General features: G+C 55.2%; 3 protein-coding genes across 7 annotated transcripts in view; 1 reads left to right on the forward strand and 2 right to left on the reverse strand.

Moving 5' to 3' along the window:
• The window catches only part of ITGAL (integrin subunit alpha L), a 50,668-nt gene extending 41,528 nt beyond the window's left edge, over nt 1-9,140 (forward strand). For both annotated transcript variants that reach the window (XM_055365904.2, XM_055365906.2), the window contains exons 26-31: nt 2,735-2,848; nt 3,409-3,465; nt 3,557-3,655; nt 4,379-4,474; nt 5,610-5,720; nt 7,449-9,140. In XM_055365904.2, the coding sequence (XP_055221879.2) occupies nt 2,735-2,848; nt 3,409-3,465; nt 3,557-3,655; nt 4,379-4,474; nt 5,610-5,720; nt 7,449-7,622 (651 nt within the window). In that variant the 3' untranslated portion in view covers nt 7,623-9,140. The remainder of the gene's footprint in view (nt 1-2,734; nt 2,849-3,408; nt 3,466-3,556; nt 3,656-4,378; nt 4,475-5,609; nt 5,721-7,448) is intronic.
• Nucleotides 9,141-9,988: 848 nt separating this feature from the next.
• ZNF768 (zinc finger protein 768) lies at nt 9,989-18,470 on the reverse strand. 3 transcript variants are annotated; one of them, XM_031007058.3, is made up of 2 exons: nt 18,276-18,470; nt 9,989-12,057 (listed from the first exon to the last, which is right to left on the reverse strand). In XM_031007058.3, the coding sequence occupies exon 2, from the start codon at nt 12,050-12,052 to the stop codon at nt 10,502-10,504; it is 1,551 nt and encodes a 516-aa protein (XP_030862918.1). In that variant the 5' UTR covers nt 12,053-12,057; nt 18,276-18,470; the 3' UTR covers nt 9,989-10,501. The 3 variants fall into 3 exon arrangements, with proteins under 3 accessions (XP_030862918.1, XP_055221890.1, XP_004057558.1); XM_055365915.2 differs by lacking the exon at nt 18,276-18,470 and adding an exon at nt 12,755-16,219; XM_004057510.5 differs by lacking the exon at nt 18,276-18,470 and adding an exon at nt 12,332-12,729.
• ZNF747 (zinc finger protein 747) lies at nt 16,372-21,397 on the reverse strand. 2 transcript variants are annotated; one of them, XM_031007060.3, is made up of 3 exons: nt 20,449-21,397; nt 20,195-20,308; nt 16,372-19,145 (listed from the first exon to the last, which is right to left on the reverse strand). In XM_031007060.3, exons 1-3 carry the CDS (start codon nt 20,822-20,824, stop codon nt 18,496-18,498), a joined length of 1,140 nt encoding a protein of 379 aa, XP_030862920.1. In that variant the 5' UTR covers nt 20,825-21,397; the 3' UTR covers nt 16,372-18,495. The 2 variants fall into 2 exon arrangements, with proteins under 2 accessions (XP_030862920.1, XP_030862919.1); XM_031007059.3 differs by having other exon boundaries at nt 16,372-19,148.
• Between the last annotated feature and the right edge of the window lie 1,446 nt (nt 21,398-22,843).

Here is a 22,843-nt window from a genome sequence, read left to right on the forward strand (position 1 = left end):
ATTACAGGCATCCACCACCATGCCCAGCTATTTTTTTTTTTTTTTTTTTGAGATGGAGTCTCACTCTGTCGCCCAGGCTGGAGTGCAGTGGCACGGTCTCGGCTCACTGCAACTTCCGCCTCCTGAGTTCAAGCCATTCTCCTACCTCAGCCTCCCAAGTAGCTGGGATTACAGGCACGTGCCACCATGCCCCCAGCTAATTTTTGTATTTTTAGTAGATATGGGGTTTCACCATGTTGGCCAGGCTGGTCTTGAACTCCTGACCTCATGATCTTCCCCCCTCGGCCTCTCAAAGTGCTGGGATTACAGGCATGAGCCACCTCACCCGGCCCTATGCCCAGCTAATTTTGTATTTTTTTGTTGAGACGGAGTTTCGCCCTGTAGGCCAGGCTGGTCTGGAACTCCTGACTGCAAGTGATCTACCCACCTCGGCCTCCCAAAATACTGGGACTACAGGCATGAGCCACCGCACCTGGCCTATTCTAAGTTAGGTATTTAGCTAGGTGCTGGCATCCTGCCCAGTCTCCAAACCCAGGTTCTGTGCCTGGTGCTTTATTTTTACCTTTTCTTTTTTCTTTTCTTTTCTTTTTTTTTTTTTTTTGAGGTAGAGTCTTGCTCTGTCACCCAGGTTGGAGTGCAGTGGCGTAATCTCAGCTCACTGCAACCTCCACCTCCTGGATTCAAGCAATTCTCCTGCTTCAGCCTTCTGAGTAGCTGGGATTACAGGCGTCCACCACCACGCCAGGCTAATGTTTGTATTTTTAGTAGAGACAGGGTTTCATCATGTTGGCCAGGCTGGTCTCAAACTCCTGACCTCAGGTGATCCACCCACCTCGGCCTCCCAAAGTGCTGAGATTACAGGCGTGAGCCACTGTGCCTGGCCTGGTCTCAACATATTCTAAACCAAATTTGCTGTCTTCCCCTAAGCCAGCATCTCCTCTGGCTTGCGTGGAATCTTTTGAAAGCACCGTCTCTTCCTCAAGGAAAACTTAATGTGTCTGGATGAATTTCTCCTTCCTCCTGCTTTGTCCTACTGCCTCCCGGAGTCTGGTTGTCTGTGTCCTTTTTCTGCTACTGCCCAGACCCAATTCCTCACCTTCTTGCAACTGGACTATTGAGAGAGGCTCCCAACATGGGCCATGACCCGCCTCTCCCAGCCTCTTTCCAGCTCATGCCTGCAGGGGATGGACCTCCCTGGAGCCACTCTCTTCTTCTGCCACCTTCTGTGACTTCCCACTGCCTCCTTGATGCTGCTCCAACTCCTCACTCTCAAGCCTTCCAGGCCCCATAGTGTGATCTTGGGCTTCCTTTCCAGCCTCAGCTCCTGTTCTCCTTCCCAGGCACCCTCCTTCCAGCCACATCCCTCTCACCTGGTGCCATCCTGGCTCCCCGCATGTCTCTTCTTGGATGCCCTCTCCCACCTTCATCTGTCAAAATCCTGTCCATCTGGTCAGGCGCGGTGGCTCACACCTGTAACCCCAGCACTTTGGGAGGCCCAGGTGGGCGGATCACCTGAGGTCAGGAGTTCAAGACCAGCCCGGCCAACATGATGAAACCCCATCTCTACTAAAAATACAAAAATTAGCTAGGTGTGGTGGTGTGTGCCTGTAGTCCCAGCTACTGGGGAGGCTGAGGCAGGAGAATCGCTTGAACCTGGAAGGTGGAGGTTGCAGCGAGCTGTGATCGTGCCACCGCACTCCAGCCTGGGTGACAGAGTGATATTCTGTCTAAAAAAAAAAAAAAAAATCCTGTCCATCTTTCACAGTCAAATTCAAATACTGCCCCTGACATTTGGCCTTTTTAATTTAACTGGTATTTCAAGTGTCCACAAATGTTCGTTGAATGAATAAATGATAGAATCCTTCTAATTTGATACATTTCCCTGCTTCCCAAGACATTGTTAGTGCCACTTCTGTGTCACTTTCTTACACATATCTGAGTCTCCCAGCCTTAACACAGGTAGCTCTTTTTTTAATAAAAGGTGCTCAGAAATTTTTTTTTTTTTTTTTGAGATGGAGTCTCACTCTGTCGCCCAGGTTGGAGTGCAGTGGCATGATCTTGGCTCACTGCAACCTTCGCCTCCTGGGTTTAAGTAATTCTCCTGCCTCAGCCTCCGGAGTACCCAGCACTGTAGGATTGTGCCACCACACCTGGCTAATTTTTGTATTTTTAGTAGAGACGGGGTTTCACCATCTTGGTCAGGCTGGTCTCAAACTCCTGACCTCAAGTGATCTGCCCACCTCGGCCTCCCAAAGTGCTGGGATTACAGGTGTGAGCCACCACACTAGGCACTGTGTCAAGCAGTAGGGGACTGGAGGTGGAGTAAGAATGGCTCCTGTCCTCAGGGAGTTCATGGTCTAGTGGAGATGCAGACATCCAAGCAGATCCTTTGCCGTCCTGCTGGGGATGCAGAGCACACTGTGGGAGCCCAGAAGGGGGAGCTGCCCTGTCCTTGGGGAGTCAGCGAAGCCTTCAGAGATAATATTAGAGCAGGCCCTTGCAGGGTGTGTGAGAGCGTGCTGGGCAGAGAAAGCTGGAAGAGCATGGAAGCCATACTGCAAGGCCCTGAGGACGGAAGCTGGCCACGCCCAGTCACTGGACACTGCCTAACCGACAAGGGCCCTGGGGACTCAGCCAATGAGGACTGGAAGAGGCGTGCAAGGGCCCACAGGGTCTTGGGGGCAGCTGGGGTGGCTGGCATTCAGGGCTCTGCATCCCTTGTCCTCTGTGCCAGGTGAGGATCCAGCCTTCCATCCACGACCACAACATACCCACCCTGGAGGCTGTGGTTGGGGTGCCACAGCCTCCCAGCGAGGGGCCCATCACACACCAGTGGAGCGTGCAGATGGTGAGTGCTGCCTGTAGAGGGAGGGGCTACCCTCCTCAGGTCTTGGGGGTGAGTGCATTTGAGGGTACAGAGGGCAGGGCTTGGCCAGGCGCAGTGGCTCTGCCTCCCAAATCCCAGCACTTTGGGAGGCTGAAGTGGGATAATCCATTGAGGCCAGGATTTTGAGACCAGCCTGGGCAACATAGCACAACTCCAGTCTCTACAAACAAATTTTAAAATTATCCAGGCATGCATGGTGGCCCGTGCCCATGGTCTCAGCTACTCAGGAGGCAGAGGCAGGAGGATCACCTGAACCTAGGAGTTTGAGGCTGCAGTGAGCTATGATCGCACCACTGCACTCCAGCCTCGGTGACAGAACAAGACCCTGTCTCTAACAAAAAAAAAAATCAAGGGGGCAAGTCTGGGTGTATGGAGAGTAAGGATGGATGAATTCAGGTCCTGCTGGACTCAGAGATGTCTGAACTCACCCAGGGCCAGGGCCAGGGCAGGGGAAAGCTGGGATGCCAGTGTCTTATCTGGGTTGGGGAGGCTCTAACTGAAGACCTGCCGCTTGTTCCTAGGAGCCTCCTGTGCCCTGCCACTATGAGGATCTGGAGAGGCTCCCGGATGCAGCTGAGGTATGGGCGTGTGAGCTGAGAGATGGTGGGGCTGGGCGGTACGCGGGTCGGAATGAAGCCGCCCTGACCCCGCTTTCCTCATCCTCGTCAGCCTTGTCTCCCCGGAGCCCTGTTCCGCTGCCCTGTTGTCTTCAGGCAGGAGATCCTCGTCCAAGTGATCGGGACTCTGGAGCTGGTGGGAGAGATCGAGGTAGTCCCCGCTCCTAAGAGATGTGGAGCTGCTGTGGGGGCCCCACTGCCTGGGGCCGTTGTGGGTGGGCTCCCACCAGATAGTCTGCCTCCATTTTTCTTTTCCATCTTGAAGAAAAATCCCATTTACACAGTCACAGGTGAAAGAGAACAATGATTTCTGTGATATTTGCAATGCTGTTTCCATTGGCCTATGGATAGTTCCTGTGTGTTCTTTATAGAAAAGCTTTCCTTACAACAATGGGGAGCGACATATTAGGGTGCCACAGTAGAGGCTGGGGCGGGGCTCACGCCTATAATCCTAGCACTTCGGGAGGCTTAGGTGGGTGGATCACTTGAGGTCGGGAGTTCTAGACCAGCCTGGCCAACATGGTGAAACCCCGTCTGTACTAAAAATACAAAACTTTAGCCGGGCGTGGTGGCACATGCCTGTAATCCCAGCTACTTGAGAGGCTGAGGCATGAGAATCCCTTAAACCCGGGAGGCAGAGGTTGCAGTGAGCCAAGATGGCACCACTGCACTCCAGCCTGGGTGACAGAGCAAGACTCCATCTCAAAAAAAAAAAAAAATAGAAAAGAATGCCACAATAGAGAGTTGTGTAGAGATGGGTGCACCCCCCTGGAACCCCTTCTCTGCCCCTCCCCACTGTGTTGTGGTGGGGGCAAAAGCCAGTGGGTTCTGTCCTCGTTCTCCCGGGTTCTGATGCCTTTCCCTGCTCCCACAGGCCTCTTCCATGTTCAGCCTCTGCAGCTCCCTCTCCATCTCCTTCAACAGCAGCAAGCATTTCCACCTCTATGGCAGCAACGCCTCCCTGGCCCAGGTATCTCCACTTCCTTGGAAGCCTCAGGAACAGGCAACAGAGGGAGCCCAGGAGCCCCAGAGCAGACCTAGATGTGGGAGAGCTCCTGGGCTCTGTGCAAGTCAGAACTTCCCACTGCCAGAACCATCAGCCTGGGAGAAGCTTCTTCTCCCCTTGGTGGGCACACAACCCCAGAGTTGCCTGAGATGTAGTAGACTTATGTGTCGAGTAAAGTTCAGTCGAGGCCGGGCGCAGTAGCTCACACCTGTAATCCTAGTACTTTGGGAGGTCAAGGTAGGAAGATCACATGAAGTGAGGAGTTCAAGACCAGCCTGGCCAACATGGTGAAACCCCATCTCTACAAAAATACAAAAATTAGCCAGGCATGATGGTGGGCGCCTGTAATCCCAGCTGTTCGGGAGGCTGAGGTGAGAGAATCACTTGAACCTGGGAGGCAGAGGTTGCAGTGAGCTGAGATCCCACCATTGCACTCCAGCCTGGGCGACAGAGTGAGACTTCATCTCAAAAGGATCTGTCAGAGGCAGGCGTGGTGGTTCACGCCTGTACTCAGTGCCTCGGGAGGCTGAGATGGGAGGATCGTTTGAGCACAGGAGTTCAAGGCTGCAGTGAGCTATGATTATGCCACTGCACTCCAGCCTGGGCAACACAGTGAGACCTTATCTCAAAAAAAAAAAAATCAATCTGATGGCAACTTATCAAAGGAGTTACCAAGCCAAGAGTCAGACAGTGAAGAAAGAGTGCTCTAAGCAGAGGCAGCAAGGCCAGGGGCCTCTGTGGTGAGCGTTGGCAGGGCAGGTTTGAAGAGCAGGAAATTCAGTGTGGCTGGCAGGCAGAGGGGAGGAGGGAAGCTGCATCTAACAGGTAAGCAAAAGCCAGATTCTGGACAGCTTTGAATGCTGAGCTGCGTGCGATTCCAGGGAAGCCATTGAAGGCCTAGGGCTGCCTAAGGTGTGTGTTGGCCAAGTCACGGCAGCGACTGCAATAGGTGACATGTTAAAGGGAGAGGGTCTGCAGCTGGAGACTCCAGGCGGGTGATGCAGTCCGGATAGGAGGAGATGGGGAATGGAACCAGATTCACAGGGACTTTCAGGGGTGGAAAAGGCATTTTCCGGCACTCCCCTCCCCCTGCTCCCAGGTCGTCATGAAGGTTGACGTGGTGTATGAGAAGCAGATGCTCTACCTCTACGTGCTGAGCGGCATCGGGGGGCTGCTGCTGCTGCTGCTCATTTTCATAGTGCTTTACAAGGTGGGTGCCTCCGGGGGTCACAGGCATTGCTGAGACAGCCAGGCTGGGGAAGGGGATCTGGTGGGAGCCAGGGAGGAGAATGCCAAGCCAGAGGGCATAAGAGCCAGGGGGCCTCAGCCTACTCCCTCCTTCAACAGAGAAGGCTACTGAGGTCCAAAGAACAAGCGAGGGCCAGATGCAGTGGCTCATACCTGTAATCCCAGCACTTTGGAGGCCGAGGCGGGTGGATCATGTGAGCCTGGGAGTTCAAGACCCGCCTGGGCAACATGGAAAGCATCCGCCTCTACAAAAAATTTTAAAAATTAGGGGGACGTGATGCTACCCAACTGTAGTCCCAGCTACTCGGGAGGTTGAGGTGGGAGGATCCCTTGAGCTCAGGAGGTCAAGGCTGCAGTGAGCCATGATGATGCCACTGCGCTCCAGCCTGGGTGACAGAGCGAGACCCTGTCTCACACACACACAAACAGCAAGAGAGACTTTTCCACGGTCATTCAGCCCATCCCTGGCAGAGCCAGGACGAGGCGTCCTGGGAGAGGAAAAGGAAGTATGCCAAATATGGAGGTCCTTCTGGCTGCTGGGCACTGTCCCAGGCACAGGGACACAGAGGCACATGCCACAAACATGCTCCCTGCCATTGTGGCGCTCACAGTCTAAGAGAGGACACAGGCAGAAGCAAGCAGAATGAGGGCTGCAAAGGGCCTGTGTGGCCTGGGGCCTAGAACCCAGGAGCCTCACTTAGGCTGTGAGGGCCTGGCAGGCCTCCCAGGAGAGGTGGCATTTGAGGTGGGATTTGAAGGCTGAGTAGACATTACAGATGAAGGCCAGGTACGGTGGCTCACACCTGTAATCCAAGCACTTTGGGAGGCAGAGGCGGGTGGATCACCTGAGGTCGCGAGTTCGAGACCAGCCTGACCAACATGGAGAAACCCTGTCTCTACTAAAAATACAAAATTAGCTGGGCATGGTGGCGCATGCCTGTAATCCCAGCTGCTCAGGAGACTGAGGCAGGAGAATTTCTTGAACCTGGGAGGCGGAGCTTGCGGTGAGCCAAGATGGTGCCATTGCACTCCAGCCTGGGCAACAAGAGCAAAACTCCATCTCAAAAATAAAATAAAATAAAATAAAATAAAAAATAAAATAAAATAAAATAAAATAAAATAAATAAAATAAAATAAAATAAATCAAATCAAATCAAATCAATCAAATCAAATCAAATCAAATATAAAATAAAATAAATAAAATAAAATAAAATAAAGTAAAATAAATAAAATAAAATAAATAAATAAAATAAAATAAATAAAATAAAATATAAATAAAATAAAATAAAATAAAATAATAAAATAAAATGAAATAAAATAGTGTTCTCACTGGGCTCGGGGACTCATGCCTGTAACCCAGCACTTTGGGAGGCCAAGGAGGGCAGATCACTTGAGGTCAGGAGTTCGAGACCAGCCTGGCCAACATGGTGAAACCCTATCTCTACTAAAAATACAAAAAGCCGGGCGTGGTGGCAGACGCCTGTAATCCCAGCTACTGAGGAGGCTGAGGCAGGAGAATTGCTTAAGTCTGGGAGGCAGAGGTTGCAGTGAGCCGAGATCGCACCACTGCACTCCAGCCTGGGCAACACAGTGAGACTCCATCTCAAAAAAAAAAAAAGTGTTCTCACATTTTCTTGGGGCCAAAGTGCTCAGTGAATTCTTTGCTCATTCAAATTTTGTCTTTGTACAGGTTGGTTTCTTCAAACGGAACCTGAAGGAGAAGATGGAGGCTGTCAGAGGTGTCCCGAATGGAATCCCTGCAGAAGACTCTGAGCAGCTGGCATCTGGGCAAGAGGCTGGGGATCCGGGCTGCCTAAAGCCCCTCCACGAGAAGGACTCTGAGAGTGGTGGTGGCAAGGACTGAGTCCAGGCCTGTGAGGTGCGGAGTGTCCAGAACTGGACTCAGGATGCCCAGGGCCACTCTGCCTCTGCCTGCATTCTGCCGTGTGCCCTCGGGCGAGTCACTGCCCCTCCCTGGCCCTCAGTTTCCCTATCTCGAACATGGAGCTCATTCCTGCCTGTCTCCTTTGCAGGCTCATAGGGAAGACCTGCTGAGGGACCAGCTAAGAGGGCTGCAAAAGTGAGGGCTTGTCATTACCGGACGGTTCACCAGCCTCTCTTGGTTTCCTTCCTGGAAGAGAATGTCTGATCTAAATGTGGAGAAACTGTAGTCTCAGGACCTAGGGATGTTCTGGCCCTCACCCCTGCCCTGGGATGTCCACAGATGCCTCCACCCCCCAGAACCTGTCCTTGCACACTCCCCTGCACTGGAGTCCAGTCTCTTCTGCTGGCAGAAAGCAAATGTGACCTGTGTCGCTACGTGACTGTGGCACACGCCTTGCTCTTGGCCAAAGACCAAATTCCTTGGCATGCCTTCCAGCACCCTGCAAAATGAGACCCTTGTGGCCTTCCCCAGCCTCTTCTAGAGCCGTGCTGCCTCCCTGTCGAAGCTCTGGTGACACCAGCCTTTCTCCCAGGCCAGGCTCCTTCCTGTCTTCCTGCATTCACCCAGACAGCTCCCACTGCCTGAACCTTCCATCTCGCCACCCCTCCCTCCTTGACCAGCAGATCCCAGCTCACATGTCACACTTGGTTGGGTCCTCACGTCTTTCACACTTCCACCAGCCTGCACTACTCCCTCAAAGCACACGTCATGTTTCTTCATCCGGCAGCCTGGATGTTTTTTCCCTGTTTAATGATTGACGTACTTAGCAGCTATCTCTCAGTGAACTGTGAGGGTAAAGGCTATACTTGTCTTGTTCACCTTGGGATGATGCCTCGTGATATGTCAGGGCGTGGGACATCTAGTAGGTGCTTGACATAATTTCATTGAATTAATGACAGAGCCAGTGGGAAGATACAGAAAAAGAGGGGCTGGGCTGGGCACGGTGGTTCACGCCTGTAATCCCAGCACTTTGGAAGGCCAAGGAGGGTGGATCACCTGAGGTTAGGAGTTAAGAAGCCAGCCTGGCGAAACCCCATCTCTACTAAAAATACAAAATCCAGGCGTGGTGGCACACACCTGTAGTCCCAGCTACTCAGGAGGTTGAGGTAGGAGAATTGCTTGAACCTGGGAGGTGGAAGTTGCAGTGAGCCAAGATTGTGCCATTGCACTCCAGCCTGGGCAACACAGCGAGACTCCGTCTCAAGGAAAAAATAAAAAGCGGGCACGGGCCCGTGACGTCCCCACCCTTGGAGGCTGTCTTCTCCGGCTCTGCCCCTGCCCTAGCTGCACACCCTCTCCCAGGACCCATCACGCCTGTGCAGTGGCCCCCACAGAAAGACTGAGCTCAAGGTGGGAACCACGTCTGCTAACTTGGAGCCCCAATGCCAAGCACAGTGCCTGCATGTATTTATCCAATAAATGTGAAATTCTGTCCAATTTTGTGGTGGTTTTGTGCTGGTGCAATATTGCAGCCCTACTCAAGTGAACATTTCTGGCTGGGCTCTGTGGCTCACAACTGTATTCTCAGCACTTTGGGAACCCAAGGCAGGAGGATCCTTTGAGGCCAGGAGTTTGAGACCAACCTGGGCAACGCAGCAAACCCTGTCTCTACAAAAAATTAAAATATAAAAACTTATTTGAGCCTGGTTGCACGTACCTGTAGTCCCAGCTACTCAGGAGGCTGAGACAGAAGGATCACGTGAGCACAGGAGGTCAAGGCTGCAGTGAGCGATGGTCGCATCACTGCAATCCAGCCTGGGCCACAGAGCAAGATACTGCCTCCAAAATTAAAAAAAAAAAAAAAAAAAAAAAAAAGGCCAGGCACAGTGGCTCACACCTGTAATCCCAGCACTCTGGGAGGCTGAGGCGGGCAGATCACGTGAGGTCAGGAGTTCGAGACCAGCCTGGCCAACATGGTGAAAACCCCGTCTCTACTAAAAATACAAAATTAGCCAGGTGTGGTGTCAGGCGCCTGTAATCCCAGCTACTTGGGAGGCTGAGGCAGGAGAATCACTTGAACCCAGGAGGCAGAGGTTGCGGTGAGTCGAGACCACACCATTGCACTCCAGCCTGGGTGACAGCGTAAGACTCCGTCTCAAAAAAAAAAAAAAAAAAAGAAACAAATAGCACTTCCAGCCAGGCGCGGTGGCCTGCTGCAACACAGCAAGACCCGCTTTCTAACAGCAGCAACAGCAAAGCACTTCCCGGATAAGGCCCTAGGATACTACTGGTGTCTCTCACTTCCCAGGGCGCTGTCCACGCACACATTTTAAGGACAAGTCTCATTTACCACATAAAGTTTTTATTGAACTCAAACTCAGGGGCTCCAAAGCCTGAGGAAGAAGAGGGAGGCTGGGGTTTGCACGCAGAGGCCCAGGCCCCACCCCGGGGCCCCAATCCCCACCCCACCTACCTTTTACCCGTTCCTGACTCAACGAGGGTTTCAGCAGCTACCAATCTAAACTAACCCACTCTAATTAGGTAATCCCCTGCCCTCCCCCCTCCCTGCTCTAGCAGTTGCCAAGCCAGGCACCCACCAAGGAGCCGCGGCTGAGGCCAGCCCTCCGCTGACCTCTCTCCATTTCTCCCAGGGCCTCCCGCTGCCGGCCTGGCCTCCCTCCAACCCACTTCCCACAAGTCTCCAGGGCATGTCACTTCCTCCACCCTGGTCCTCTTCTTCCAGCATCCTCAGCTCCTCCATTCTCCTGCGGCTTCTCCACTATCCTCCCTAAAGGTTCCTCTAGCTCCCTGGCCCCTTATCTTCTGCCCACACCTCCCACCCCTGCTGGGGCCCCAGGTCAGCGCCGGCCCGCCGCGTGGGTCCGCTGGTGGCGGATGAGGTCGGAGCTCTGGGAGAAGGCCTTTCCGCAGTCATCGCACTTGTAAGGCCGCTCGCCACTGTGGACCCGGTGATGCTGCAGAAGCGTGGAGGAGCGGCAGAAGCCCTTGCCGCACACGGCGCACCTGTAGGGCCGCTCGCCCGTGTGGGAGCGCTGGTGCTGGATGAGAGTGGAGGAGCGATTGAAGGTCTTGCCGCAGTCGGGGCAGCTGTAGGTGCGGCCTGGCAGGTGGGTGCGGGCGTGGATGGCCAGCACCGAGCTCTGGCCAAAGCGCTTGCCGCACTCAGGGCACTTGAAGGGCTTCTCCCGGGCGTGGCTGCGGGCATGGGGGATAAGGGCCGACCGCTGGGAGAAGCTCTTGCCGCAGATGCCACAGCTGAAGGGCCTCTGACCGGTGTGCACCCTCTGATGGCTGCGCAGGGACGAGTTCTGGCTATAGCACTTGCCGCACTCGGTGCAGCTGTAGGGCCGCTCGTGGCTGTGGGTGCGCTGGTGTCGCAGGAGGTAGGAGCTGTCGCCGAAGGCCTTGCCACAATGTGGGCACTTGTAGGGCTTCTGGCCAGAGTGAGTGCGCTGGTGGCGAAGCAGGTAAGAGCTGTCGGCGAAGGCCTTGCCGCAACGGGGACATTTGTAGGGCCGCTCGCCAGTGTGGGTGCGCTGGTGTTTGATGAGGTCAGAGCTCTGGGAGAAAGCCTTGCTGCAGACCTCACATTTGTAGGGCTTCTCACCGGTGTGGATGCGCTGGTGCTGGATCAGGGTGGAGCCCCGCCCGAAGCTCTTCCCGCAGATGCCGCAGATGTTAGGCCGAGGGCCCTGCCCACCCCTGGCCCGGCCACCCCGCCGACCTGGACCTCGAAGGGCTCCTGTGAGACCCAGGGGATTCTGAAGCATCTCAAACTGCGGTGTAGACAGCAGGGCCCCTGTGGGCATCTCAAAAGGTGGCCCTATGGGCAGGTCCCCTGTGGGCTGCTCCCCAAACCCCTGAGTGAAGGAGTCCAGGGGGTGAACTCCTACGGAGATATTCAAAGGACTCTTTTCCTCGGGGTTCAGAAGCATCTCCGCACCTTCCTGGAATTTGGAACTTTGAGCTTCAAATTCTGGGCTTTGGGTTTTGAGCTCAGTGTTCTGGGATTCATATCTAGAGCTCTCAGATTCATAGCCAGGGCTCCGGGGTTCATAGCCGGGGCTCCGGGGTTCATACCCAGGGCTCCGAGGTTCATAGCCAGGGCTTTGGGGTTCATACCTAGGGCTCTGGGATTCAAACTCAGGGCTCTGAGAATCTGATTCAGGGCTTCTGGGTGCAAACTCAGGGCTTGGGGGCACAAGCCCAGGGCTTCGGGACTCAACCCCCGGGCTTTCAGGCTCAAATCTGGGGCTTTGGGGTTCAAACTCTGGGCTTTGTGGCTCAAACCCAGGGCTCTGGGGTTCAAGCCCAAATGGTATCTCTTCGACTTCATAGTCCCCAGTGCCTTCTTGCTGAGAAATTTCCTCTTCCTCATTCTCACTCATGTTGCCTGCAGGATGAGAGAATCCAGATCGTGTGAGACCTGGAAGGTCATTTGGTCCATTAGCAACCACACACCTCCCACCTCACATGCAGGGTCGCTAGCCCCTAGACAAGTGCTGAAATTCCCACGCCCCCCTCAGCTGACCCAAGACACCCCAGTCCCCGCCGGCCCCTCCTCCGAGTCCCAGGTGTCCCAGCCCCGGGCCCTCGCTCCCTCCCTGGAGCCACAGCCCCTTCTCCTGCGCGCAAGTCCACTCCTCGGACGGGCGCTCCCTCCTCACCTCTGAGGGACCCTTCGGGGCTCCTCATTTCGTCAGAACTCTGCACATCCTGGGGCTCGAGGCCCCACGGCGACGCCTCCCGCTCCATCCCCGCGGGCTCCCAGTGCAGCGGCGGCGGCGATGGCGGCCGATCCCGCGACCCGGCCTGGGTTGCCCTGAGCCGCGGGCCCCCGCCTCCCGCCTCCCGCCCGCTCAGCGCCGCCCAGGGGACTCGGCGGCCCAGCCCGGGCCCCCGAGGCCGGACGTCTTGACCCCGCGCCTCTCCAGTGAGCCGGGCCCCTTCCCTGCCCGCGGCCCCGCCCCCTCCCAAGGTCTCGGCCTCCCCGTGGCCCTCACTGGCCCCCGCGCGTCGCGGCCTCGGGGATGAGGGGCTTCGCGACTACCCCGGCGGCCCCCGGCCCCCGCTCCCGCCCGAGCCCCCACCTTCTGGACCCCAGCCCCGGGCTGGGCTGCACTGTCCAACGGCCGCCCAGCCCCCCCTCCCCCGCACAGGAAGTGTCCGTCCGCGGCCAGGTCCCCCCGCCGGCTCGCGCCGCGGCCTCTCTAGGAGCCGCTGGAGGTGGAAACTCGTTGGCATTAACCCTGGGCTGGAGGGGCCCGGCCTCGGGGTGGGCGAGGACCGGACGCCCCGGAGCCCGCGGGGCTACCGGGGCAGTGTGTGTGCCTATGTTCTAGGTCTCCGTCCCTCCAGAGGCCCGTCTGTCCATCTCCCGGGCCCCGCGTCGTCGGTGCGTGTGGCCAAGGGCGAGGCGACAAGCGAGACCAAGGTCAGCGAGAAGGAGCGACGCTTCCCGGCGCCAGCGGGGGCGGTGTCTCGCTCCCTCCCCTCCCGGGCCTCCGGGTCAGCTCCGGCAGCGCCTCGGGAACCGGGACGGACTCCCCTTGGTCTCGCCGAGATCCTTGAGCCTGGGACCCCCTCCAGGAACTCCGCTCCCCGGCACCTGCGCGCGCCCGCTCCCGTTCCTCCGGCCCCCACCCAGCTCGGCTCCCCTGATCCTCCTCCTCCCTTCTCCCTCCTCGAGGGCTAGGATAGTTGCCAAGGAGACAGCCCCGCCCCGGCTCCCAGAGGCACAGCTTCTCCGCCCCAGGAAGCCCGGCGGTTGGCCGATGGGGCTAGTGCTCTAGCCGCCCCGCCTCCTCCAACCCCGCGGACGGCTGGGCGTTAATGGTCGCCAGGGAACGCCAGGCGCCTTCCTGATTGGCCGGGAGTGCTCTAGTCGGGTCCGCCTCCCCTGTCCGCCAGAAGCGCCTTCAGGAGGTAGTGGGAGGGAGGTGCCAGGCATCTTCCCCCCCAGCCCGGCCTGTGCCATCAAAACTTTTCCCGCCCCCACTTAGCCTCCATTATGTTTTATGAAAGCCAGAAGATCTGAGGACAGACACCCTTCCTCCTCGTCAGCCTCACACCCCTTGCCTCTCCCCTCCACCATCCCCAGCGCCTGAGTTTAACTCAATCCCTGGCAGCCTTAGTCCCTGGTTGTTAGATTTCCTCACAGGGAGGCAGGATTCCTTCCAGGTGAGGGTGATACAAAGGAGAATTGGACTGAGAGAACCATCTGGCCTTCGAGGCATCTAACAACTCTCCAGTCTTGTCTGACTCGAATGGAGTCTTGCAGAGGAAGGGAACCTGAGAAACACTGCCTCGGGTGCAGCTTTGAATTGAGGAAGTGAGCCTGGACAGACAACTTAATATCATCCAGTTCTTGTCTTTTTTTTCTACGCTTCGTGCTGAAACAAGTTTGGCAGCGTTCTTGACAGTTAACGAGCCCGATGCCCCTGTGTGACGCAGGAGCCATGGATCGTGTTTTCTTGTCGCCTACCCAGACAAATGAAGGGAAGAGAATGTTTGGGAGGAAGGATGGCCTCTCCTTCCTGAAAAGAGATGAGAACAAGAACTTGAAGAATGCCAAGTGGTAAAAAGTGGAAAGAAACTATCTAAATAAAGGCTTACAGGTGGGGCGCACTGGCTCATGTCTGTAATCCCAGCACTTTTGGGAGGCCAAGGCAGGTGGATCACGAGGTCAGGAGTTCAAGACCAGCCTGGCCAAGATGGTGAAACCCCGTCTCTACTAAAAAAATACAAAAATTAGCCAGGCGCGGTGGTGGGCACCTGTAATCCCAGCTACTTGGGAGGCTGAGGCAGGAGAATCACTTGAACCCGGGAGGCGGAGGTTGCAGTAAGCTGAGATCTCGCCACTGCACTCTAGTCTGGGTGACAGAGCAAGACTCCGTCTCAAATAATAATAATAATAAAGGCTTACAAATAAAATCACAAGAGCTCATGCCACGAATGAAGCGGGGAAAACTTTCTGTCCTCCAGAGGAACAGCTTCCAGCCCCATAGCTCTCTCCCATCCCAATGTCTGTCTTGAAACCTTTGCTAAGAATGGCTTACATGGTCCAGCGCTAGAGCCCACAGTCAAACAGCCTACAAGAGGACCAGTTTTGGGAAGAGCTGGACATGGGGTACCCTCTGGTCATCCCCAAAGCACTCACACAGGTAGGAAACAAGTCTCCTTCACAAGACACTTTTCTCTGACATCCAACTTGCTGATCCACCAAAATTCACACAGGAGAGCAGCCACACCCTAAAAATGGGTGGCGAGACCTCCAGCCACAGCTCTGACACCGTACACTGCCTGCACTCTTATCATGCGCCACAAGTCCCAGGTGTAGCAGAAGCTGGGCCAAGACTTCATGCTGCCCAGGCACCCGCATTTCCAAGTGCAAATTCAGCCTCACTGGCACCTGAAGTAAGAGTGGCTCACTTCCAGCCAGCCTCCTCTAGGACCAGGGTGCCATCTATGCACAGGGACTTCACAAGGAAGCCAGCCTCCACCTGACACACAGCCACAGCAGTGAGAGGCTCCAAGCCCAGGAAAGCCTCTGATAAGGGCTGCATCTTGACCCAACACCAGCTAATCCAAGGCAGGAGAAACCTGGGGAGTCCACTGGCATTGTCCTGCCTCTGCATCCATGAGGATGAGCCCTGTGCATGTCCTGAGTCAGGTGGTCACTTTGTTCACAGCATTATCTCCTGGCATGCCCAGCACTAGGGCAGAGCCATTCAGTGTGCAGCCAAGGCTTATGGTCAGCCAACCTGGCCAACGCTGCAGGCTAGAGAGCCTTCACAGACGTTCTCAGTGAGAGGAGCTTCCGTATGCACTGCTCCCTTCCCTCATGCAAAGGACAAGCCCTCTTAAAGGCCTTCCATCCGATGCTAGAGGAGATGCCCCAGTGTATTGAACATGATCCTAAGTACCCAGGAAGACAGCAGCCACGGCACAGGGCCCTTTGGAAAGAACAAAGAAATGGAGGTCTTTGTGTATGCCTGACACTGGGGACAGGCCCTGGGACCAACCACTACTCTTGCAAAACTAAGAGCAGTTTGAAAATAATGTTTTGTTCCCAGCAGTGGTTCTCTCAAACTTTCACAGGCATAAAATTCTATCCCTGGAGATTCTGATTCAATAGATGAGGAACTGGGCCCAGGGAGTAGCTACTTTTTTTTTTTTTGAGACAGAGTCTCGCTCTGTCGCCCAGGCTGGAGTGCAGTGGTGCTATCTCCGCTCAGTGCAACCTCCGCCTCCTGAGTTCAAGCGATTCTCCTGCCTCACCCTCCTGAGTAGCTGGGACTATAGGCACGTTGCCACCATGTCAGGCTAATTTTTTTTAAATGTATCTTTAGTAGAGACGGGGTTTCACCATGTTAGCCAGGATGGTCTCGGTCTCCTGACCTTGCGATCCGCCCGCCTCAGCCTCCCAAAATGCTGGGATTACAGGTGTGAGCCACCACGCCCGGCCAAGAGTAGCTACATTTTTAAAAGATACTTAGCCTGGCCCTACCTCTAGGTGGAAATATCTGTGCCACGAACTGAGGAGCTGAGAATGGGGTGGGGCTAAGGCTTAAGGGTTTCACAACACTAAAAAAAATTGACAAAATGCTGGAAGGTTGGGTCATGAGGGCAGGAAGCAGAGGAGTTGGAGCCTGGTTTCTGGGCCATAAGTAAACTTTGCAAACTTCAAAGCTCTCAGAGACCTCTAGGTAATAATCATGGCACCTTTAATTGGCAAACTCAGGGCCAAGATCTGGCTGTCAGTCTGGGCTGAGAACTGGTGTTGCAAGCTGGGCTTTCCCCAGGCTGTGTTGAGGGTTAGGGGAGGGGACTGAGATGTACACTGGAAATTAAAACCTGGTACAAAGGTATCTCCTACTGTCAAGGTTCCTCTTCTCACCCCATGTGCCCCTGTGATAAAGTGACACACGAGTCAACCCGCCCCAGAAAAGCTGAGGGAGAGAGAGACCATGGTGGGATCGGATTGGAGATGAGGTTCGAATAAAGTCAGTTCATTACTTGACACCCGAACAGTGTCTTTTCTCCAAAACTTCTACCTCCTTTCAGGCTGATAAATCTGGTTCCTTCCTCCCTGGGTAGGCCAGACACAGGGCTGAGCTGGGTGACAGGCGAGGGCGCACAGGCCAGCAGAGGTCACAGGCCCTTGCTCTCCTTGGGCAGGTGTTGTCCTGAACAGAGGCAGGGCAGGGGCTGCCCGTGGCTGGACTCTGCCCACAAAGGAATTAGTGGTAGATGGATAATGGAGTCATGAAGTGCTGGAGGGATTCCGTGTAGAACTTGGGGATACAGATGGGCACGGTTGCCACTGGCTACAAATCTAACACCAGGTGTTCCTGGCCTAGCCCCCTCGGCCCATGATGGCACATACTTAAAGACAGCAAAGATGGTGCGTACCTAAAGACAGGAAAGATGCAAGGACTGTTTTGACACAGACATGGGTTCAAGAAATACTTCCCTTTCTTCTTTGCTGTACTTTAAGATAAACACCAAAAACACTAAAAGCAAGCCATGATGAATGGCTACTCGTGCTTGGTCAGGAGCTGATGGGATGAGTGGCCGGGCCACAGTAAGTTGGGAATTCTGGCTCCGGCCCAACTCCCAACAACCGCGACTTTCTGAGAGCCTAGGTGAACTTGCGAAATCTTTGGATTTTTCAAGAGATGCCAGAAACCTGGATTTTGGTGCAAAATATCCCTTTAGATCTTCATCACTAATTCTTATCACTTAAAAACACTGCCTGGGCCCAAATCAATACAGCAACTGCAGGCGAGATCCAATACAGGGTCACTGGTTTTTTAAGTTGTGCAGCAAAAAGACAATGAAGGCCAGTGCGGTGGCTCCCCTGTAATCCCAGCACTTTGGGAGGCCAAGGTGGGCGAATTGCTTGAACCCAGGAGTTTGAGACCAGCCTGATCAACATAGTGGGAACCCCATCTCTGCAAAAAATTTAAAAATTAGCCAGGCATAGTGTTGCCCACCTGTAGTCACAGCCATCTGAGAGGCTGGGGCAGGAGGATTCCTTGAGCCCAGCAGGTCTAGGCTGCAGTGAGCCCAGTTCACACCACTGCATTCCAGCCTGGGTGAGGAGCAAGACGCTGTCTTAATAAGTAAATAAATAAACAAAAAAACAGACAATGGGTATTGTCTTGTGGGAAGGTCAAAGAATAAAAAAGAAAAGGCCGGGTGAGGTGGCTCACGCCTGTAATCCCAGCACTTTGGGAGGCAGAGGTGGGTGGATCACCTGAGGGCAGGAGTTCGAGACCAGCCTAGCCAACATGGTGAAACCCCATCTCTACTAAAAATACAAAAAGTTAGCCGGGCATAGTGGCAGGTGCCTGTAATTCCAGCTACTCGGGTGGCTGAGGCAGGAGAATCGCTTGACTCCAGGAGGTGGAAGTTGCAGTCAGTCGAGATCGCACCATTGCACTCCAGCCTGGGCAACAAGAGCAAAACTCCGTCTCAAAAAATTGAAAAAGTAAAAAGAAAAAGACAACAAAGAAAACAAGGTTCTTCTCTACCTCAATCCTCTTAGCATCTCTGGGAGGAGAAACAGCTTTTGCTTCCCTGTATGGAGGTCTGGGGGGTTCTCACCTCAGCCCTGCCTCAGCAAAGGGGGCCTTGAAGAGCCCAGGGCAGCGGGGAGCAAGGTGCTGGCAGAAGAGGCTGCTGAGAGCCCAAGATCAGACTGTCCGCACCCCAGGCCAGCTCTTGCGGTGGATTCTGGGACCTCCCTGCAGGCCGCTGCAGAGGTTCGGGCCCCTGAGCCCATCTCGGGCCGCCCACAATGTCTAGATGGTCACTTTTGAGGCCGTCACCCACATTCCTGGAATATCTCTGGATACAGCTGGAAGCCCACAGGCGGATCCAGGTCCCCGCGGACAGGAGTCAGGATCACAGACAGCCCCCCAGGGCGCCGGCCCCTACGCCCCTCGCCCCCGGGCCGATGGACCCATTGGTGCTTGGCCATGCCGGTCTTCAGGCCGAAGCAGCGGCCACACTGCGGGCAGCTGTAGGGCTTCTCGCCAGTGTGAACGCGCAGGTGAGAAGTCAGCGCCGTGCGGCGCATGAAGGCCCGACCACACTCGGGACAGCGGTGGGGCCGCTCCCCACGATGGATGGCCCGGTGTTTGCTCAGGGAGGAAGCGTGGCCGAAGCCCTTGCCGCAGTCTGCGCAGTGGAAGGGCTTCTCGCCCCTGTGGCTGTAAATGTGCTCCACCAGTGTGGAGCGCCAGGCGAAGCTCTTCCCGCACACGTAGCAGCCATGACGCTGGTCAGCTCGGGGGACAGGGGGGTGGGCAAAAAAGCGGGGGCGACTCCGGCGCCGCGCCTTGGACAGCTGCTCCAACCCGGCAAAGAGGGCTTGGGGAGCCTTCAGCCCAGGAGACCCGGCGGCCACAGGGTCGGGCTTCTCCAGGGCTCCCGTCCCTTCCCTTTGTCTTTCCTCTTCCTTGTTTCTGGAATCTGCTGAGAGATAAGGAGGGGAGAGTTCAGGCTTGGCTCATCCTGGTCATTGAATCCCACAGCCCGCGTGGACAGGGACAGGCCTGCTGGACCCCCGACTGCTCCTAGGAGATGGAGGAGTGACACCTGTTCCTCGGCTGCAGAGCCAGACAGAGCCGGGAGGGAGGGAACAGTCCATTCCGCCTCCGGGCTGGGGAAATGTCACCGCGGGGGAAGGGCAGAGATGACGTGAACATCTGGGCCTGATCTGGAATGAGGAGCGGACACCTGGGGATATTCCAGGCAGAAGGAACAGCACCAAGAAAGGCAGAACCAGGAGGGCATGGCCAAGTTCAGTGGGGCTGGATACTCTGCAAAGGCTGAGGCAAGAACTAAAGGAAGGAAATGGGAGGGCGGGATGTGGGGGCATAGGAACCATAGTGCAGGAAAACGACTGGAGCGGGTCATGATGTGGAGGTAGAGTCAACAGAACCTAGAGGACGGGTGCAGTGGCTCATGCCTGTAATCCCAGTGCTTTGGGAGGCCGAGATAGAGGATCGCTACAGTTCGAGACCAGCTTGGGCAACACACCAAGACCTCTACCTCTTTACAATTTTTTTAAAAAAAAAAAAAAAACAAAAAACCAGCCAGGCGTGGTGGCGAGTGCCTTTACAGTGTTAGGTACTCTGGAGGCCCACGCGGGAGGATTGGTTGAGCCGATTGCTTGAGCCCCGGAGTTCAAGACTGCAGTGAGCTATGATGGCGCCACTGCACCTCAGCCTGGGCAACAGAGACCTTGTCTCTAAAACAAAACAAAACAAAAAAGTCCCCAGAGTGTAGTGACCACGCAGAGGTGAGGACTCAGGGGCGGGTATGGCAGGGCCAGAGCCCCCATCACAGCCCCTTTCTAGGCTGCATCCCGGAGCCAGGCAGGGGCTCAGCCTCCTGGCCGCAGTTGAGGAGGCAGTTCAGAGAGGAAACTGCTAAGCAGGTAGCTGGAGGTGGCAGAGGGTACCGGGATGGGACAGGAACAGAGAAGTCCCCATGGGACTGAGCACCCGATACTCCACCTGGGTCCGCTTCTGTCGGACACTTCGCCACCTCCGGATCCTGGGCAGCCGGATCCCACAGTTCGGCCTTCTCCTCCACCCAGGAGATGAGCGCCGGCTTGCTGCCTCCGACTCCTGGGGGAGAAGAACGCAAACCCCACGCTGCGAGGAGGCCGCCTGCCCGGCCCCGGGGCCCCCAACTCCACACGCAGCTCCCAGAGGCGCGGCAGGGCCTGTGGAGGCGCAGGGCCCAGGCAAGCAGGTGGGGCTCTCACCGAGCGCGCCCAGGTGGCCGTAGGTCTCCCGCATCACGTCCCGGTACAGGGCCCTCTGCGCGGGCCGCAGGCAGCCCCACTCCTCCCGGGAGAAGTACACGGCCACGTCGGCGAAGCTCACGGCCCCGGGCTTTCTCCACTCGGGTCCCGCCCCGTTTGGGTCCCGGGGAGGGAGCGGGGCCAGAGGCGGCGCCATGGGGACTGTCAGCCCCAGCGACGGATCGCTCATCTCCCCTGGCCAGGCCTGGGCATGCGGAACCTCCCGTGCCCGAGAACACTTCCCCGGCCCGGTACCAAGGGAAGGACGGAGGTCAGTAGAGCCCCCGAGGGCCCACTGGAGGGGATGGAAACTAAGGGCCGATGGCTGCGAGTCCATGGTCAGAACTGGACGATGTCTTCAAATAAAACGGCGGCAGCGCGACCTCTCGACCTCTGCCCCTGCGCAATTGTACCCAAGACGCCGCCGCCACCCACCCACCCCCGCGCCCCCACTCCAGGCCCAGTTCTCTCCTTGCCCTAATCCAAAATGGCTGTTGCGGCTACAGGCGCCGGCCTTGAAAACCAGCCGCGCATGCTCCGGCCCCGCCAGGTGAGGCGGCGCAGCTCAGAGCTTCCGCCCGGATTTGCGGGAACAAAGCAGCGCCCTGCGGAAGGCAGCCCTCGTGAACTCAGAAGTTAGTTTTCGTCTCTGGACCTTTTTATAATCGGACTTCAGCCCATCACTGTCTCGTTTTGTCCTCAGAAACGGCGACAGCAGCCTCTTCCCAATGTTGAGAGCAAAAAGTGTGAACCCAGAAATTCCGAGACAGATCTCAATTACTTGCCAAGGTTGAGGACGCGCGCGTGACAGCCTCAGGAAGTCCTCACGACATGTGCCCAAGGTGGTCTGGGCATAGCTTAGTTTTATACATTTTATGGAGACATGAGACATCAATAAATGTATGTAAGAAGTACATTGGTTCTGTTTGGAAAGGCGGGGCAACTTGAAGCAAAGGCAGGAAGACGTGAAGCAGGAAGGGGGCTTCCAAGAAACAGAAGGTGAGGCACAAACGGTTTCTGATTAGCGTTTCCAAAGGAGGCAATCAGATATGCATCTGTGTCAGCCAGCAAAGGGGTGACTTTGAATAGACTGGGAGGCAGGTTGGCCCTAAGCAATTCCCAGCTTGACTTTTTCCTTTAGCGTAGTGATTTGGGGGGGGTCCCAAGATTTATTTTCCTTTCACAAAAGCCGTGGAGTGGATACAGGAGAACCTCCTCTATTGTAGGCTTTTTGGAGCTTGAAATTCTGGGAGCTTCTAGATGGCGGAAGCAGCGGGGAGAATAGGGTAAGGCTGAGAAAGTCAGAGGGCCCTCTCTTCTAGGAACTTCTCCCATGTGCTGTGCAGGACGCCTCCCGACCGCCTGTCTCCCTCTAGCTGCAGCCAGGCTCTTGGCTTCCCTGACGTCCTGCCCCTGCGCGGATGGCCCAAGGCTCCTAGGCTCAAACCCAGCTCATCCCTTTCTTACCCCAACCTGCTTCCCCTGGGGTCTTTATCTCAGTAAAAGTCGCCAGCTCTCCCCTGAGACCTCCTCACACTTCCTGATGGCCTACTCTGTGCTCCCACGTGACTTCATACATGTCCTGTGTACTGGAGTCAGAGTCACCTCCAACGCGCCTTTTAGCTCTTAGTGGGTTCTTTAGTTGAATCTAGGCCCAGATTGAGAATCGCCTCTAATCCTGGCGCCTGGGAGGTCGGGGCAAGAGGATTCCTTGAGTCCAAGAGAATGAGATCAGCCTGCTCAACTTAGGAGACCCTATCTCAAAAATAAATAAGAAAAAATGAATCGACAGCAGACAGACTAACAGGAGAAAAGAATACAAATTGTATCTGTTTTACATGTACTCAGGCATCTTCACAAGGGAGAGCAGTCAGAAAAAGTGGCTGAAGCCAGGTGCTTTTATATTTCTTTTCTTTTTTTTTTTTTTTTGCAGACAAGTGAACATTTATTTTTATGTCTTACTTCCTATGTGTATTTCAAGTCTTTTTCAAAACAAGGCCCCAGGACTCTCCAGATTCAATTATGTCCTTGGGCTTGGTCGACTGCTGCAGGAGTCTTAAGGAGCCTTGTGCAAATGCTAGAGTGACTCATATACCAACATTAAACCCTAGGATAGATGCAACAGAGAAGTACTACTTCCTCCATGGAATGTGCTGATTTCAGACGACGTGGCACCCAATGTAGAAAACGCTGGAATTTTTCCTTGGAACTGGACTGTGATGAGAGGTGCTTGTCATGAACATAAGCTACTGTCTTTTTTTTTTTTTTTTTTTGAGACGGACTTTCACTTTTGTTGCCCAGGCTGGAGTGTAATGGCGCGATCTTAGCTCACCGCAACCTCCGCCTCCCAGGTTTG

Source organism: Gorilla gorilla, chromosome 18 (genome assembly GCF_029281585.2).
Source record: "Gorilla gorilla gorilla isolate KB3781 chromosome 18, NHGRI_mGorGor1-v2.1_pri, whole genome shotgun sequence".
Lineage (NCBI taxonomy): Eukaryota > Metazoa > Chordata > Mammalia > Primates > Hominidae > Gorilla > Gorilla gorilla.